The following is a 2,514-nucleotide window of genomic DNA, read 5'->3' on the forward strand; positions in this document are numbered from 1 at the left end:
CTACGGTAGGGTAAAGTGGGACATCCATCTGGACGGCTTGGGTAGGGTAAAGTGGGACATCCAATCTGGACGGCCTGGGTAGGGTAAAGTGGGACATCCATCTGGACGGCCTGGGTAGGGTAAAGTGGGACATCCATCTGGACGGCCTGGGTAGGGTAAAGTGGGACATCCATCTGGACGGCCTGGGTAGGGTAAAGTGGGACATCCATCTGGACGGCCTGGGTAGGGGTAAACTGGGACATCCATCTGGACGGCCTGGGTAGGGTAAAGTGGGACATCCATCTGGATGGCCTGGGTAGGGTAAAGTGGGACATCCATCTGGATGGCCTGGGTAGGGTAAAGTGGGACATCCATCTGGACGGCCTGGGTAGGGTAAAGTGGGACATCCATCTGGATGGCCTGGGTAGGGTAAAGTAGGACATCCATCTGGATGGCCTGGGTAGGGTAAAGTGGGACATCCATCTGGACGGCCTGGGTAGGGTAAAGTGGGACATCCATCTGGACGGCCTGGGTAGGGTAAAGTGGGACATCCATCTGGACGGCCTGGGTAGGGTAAAGTGGGACATCCATCTGGATGGCCTGGGTAGGGTAAAGTGGGACATCCATCTGGACGGCCTTGGTAGGAGTAAAGGGGACATCCATCTGGATCGCCTGGGTAGGGTAAAGTGGGACATCCATCTGGACGGCCTTGGTAGGGTAAAGTGGGACATCCATCTGGATCGCCTGGGTAGGGTAAAAGTAGGACATCCATCTGGATGGCCTGGGTAGGGTAAAGTGGGACATCCATCTGGACGGCCTGGGTAGGGGTAAACTAGGACATCCATCTGGATCGCCTGGGTAGGGGTAAAGTAGGACATCCATCTGGATGGCCTGGGTAGGGTAAAAGTAGGACATCCATCTGAACGGCCTGGGTAGGGTAAACTAGGACATCCATCTGTACGGCCTGGGTAGGGTAAAGTGGGACATCCATCTGGACGGCCTGGGTAGGGTAAAGTGGGACATCCATCTGGATGGCCTGGGTAGGGTAAAGTGGGACATCCATCTGGACGGCCTGGGTAGGGTAAAGTGGGACATCCATCTGGACGGCCTGAGATGCATATTTATTTTTCAGATGATTCTCTGGCGATGCTGTCACGACTCACGATGAAAGCAAGGAATTCCACAGCTATTAAAAGCGTGCCAAGATTGTTGGACCGAATCTGTAATTTGAGGTTGATTTTGTTGATGGCCATGTACTGCTGGTTGGTATAGTAATGGGAAGTTATTCACCAAGTCTGCCCAGAGTTGGTCATTTGTGGAGAAACTTTCTGAGAAACCATTGCATCATGTGCAAAAGAACAGTAATCCAACTGACCCCTTCGCCTGGATGAAGTCGGGTGGTCTTAAATGTAAAACTGCACAAAAGCTTTTTTGTTTGCTGGCCAGGACCAGTCACTTCCCACTCGCAATCGCCAAAATGTGATTCTTAAATTATCAATATGAAATGTCGACTTTGCAATGAATTTACAGAGACTGTCCAACACCATGTCAGTGTATGCCCTTCCTTGGCACAAACAGTATATCATAAAAAAGACATGATGGCATGGTTCGTTGCTTTTACTACCGTCTTCGCCATGCCTGTGGCTTTGACTCCGAGTTCCATCCATGATACGACCCCGAACATGCCCAGATCGTCATGGAAATTGATGCTTTTAAACTTCTTTGGAATACACCCATATACAGCCTCAGAAGAATTCCTGCCAACATACATCTTGTCCTTTTTGATACATTGCTCGTCTTCTTTCAATGTGGGGGCGGTGGGGTAGCCTAGTGGTTAAAGCGTTTGCTCATCAGACTAAAGACACGGGTTCGATTCCCCACATGGGTACAATGTGTGAAACCCATTTCTGGTCTCCCTCGCTGTGATATTGCTGGAATATTGCTAAAAGCGGCATAAAGCCATACTCACTCACTCACTCTTTCAATGTGAGATGTAATGTGAGATGGGATGGAAGCAAGAGTTCTCAGACAACCAGGCCTGTCAAGGTCACCTGAAAATGTTTTCTCCTTCCCACAAGAATTCTTCAGTTGTGAGTTTTACTTTTTCATGTATAAGTGTTTGTGTCACCAAGCATCTTCCCATGAAGATCCAGGTTAGAATTGATCTTCAGTAACTCATGCTTGTCGTAACAGATAACTAACGGGATCGGGTGGTCAGGCTCGCTGACTTGGTTGACACATTGTATTCCAATTGCGTAGATCGATGTTCATGGTGTTGATCACTGGATTGTCTGGTCCAGACTCGATTATTTGCAGACTGCTGCCATATAGCTGGAATATTGCTGAGTACCGCATAAAACTTCATAACCAATCCAGGGAAAACAACATGTTTACCATAGAAAGTGAGTACATTTATTCAGATATACATTTTCAGTTACAAGTGAAAACACATCTGATTCACCGAACGCCTCCTCCCAGATGACCTTCAGCTGTAAACTCTTTCACTACAACCGTTCAGAAGCAGGATCTTGTACA

General features: G+C 48.5%; 1 protein-coding gene across 1 annotated transcript; it reads right to left on the minus strand.

Moving 5' to 3' along the window:
- Positions 1-894, minus strand: LOC124272842 (protein FAM186A-like). Its single transcript, XM_046708064.1, has one exon. The coding sequence runs from the start codon at positions 892-894 to the stop codon at positions 1-3; it is 894 nt and encodes a 297-aa protein (XP_046564020.1).
- Positions 895-2,514: the final 1,620 nt, after the last annotated feature.

The sequence above is a fragment of the Haliotis rubra genome, unplaced genomic scaffold, assembly GCF_003918875.1.
Source record: "Haliotis rubra isolate DU_JTF1 unplaced genomic scaffold, ASM391887v1 Scf1735, whole genome shotgun sequence".
NCBI lineage: Eukaryota > Metazoa > Mollusca > Gastropoda > Lepetellida > Haliotidae > Haliotis > Haliotis rubra.

Bases quoted from the DNA above. Each gene is read 5' to 3' on its own strand.
- LOC124272842 (XM_046708064.1), bottom strand. From the start codon at position 894: ATGTCCTACTTTTACCCTACCCAGGCCATCCAGATGGATGTCCTACTT.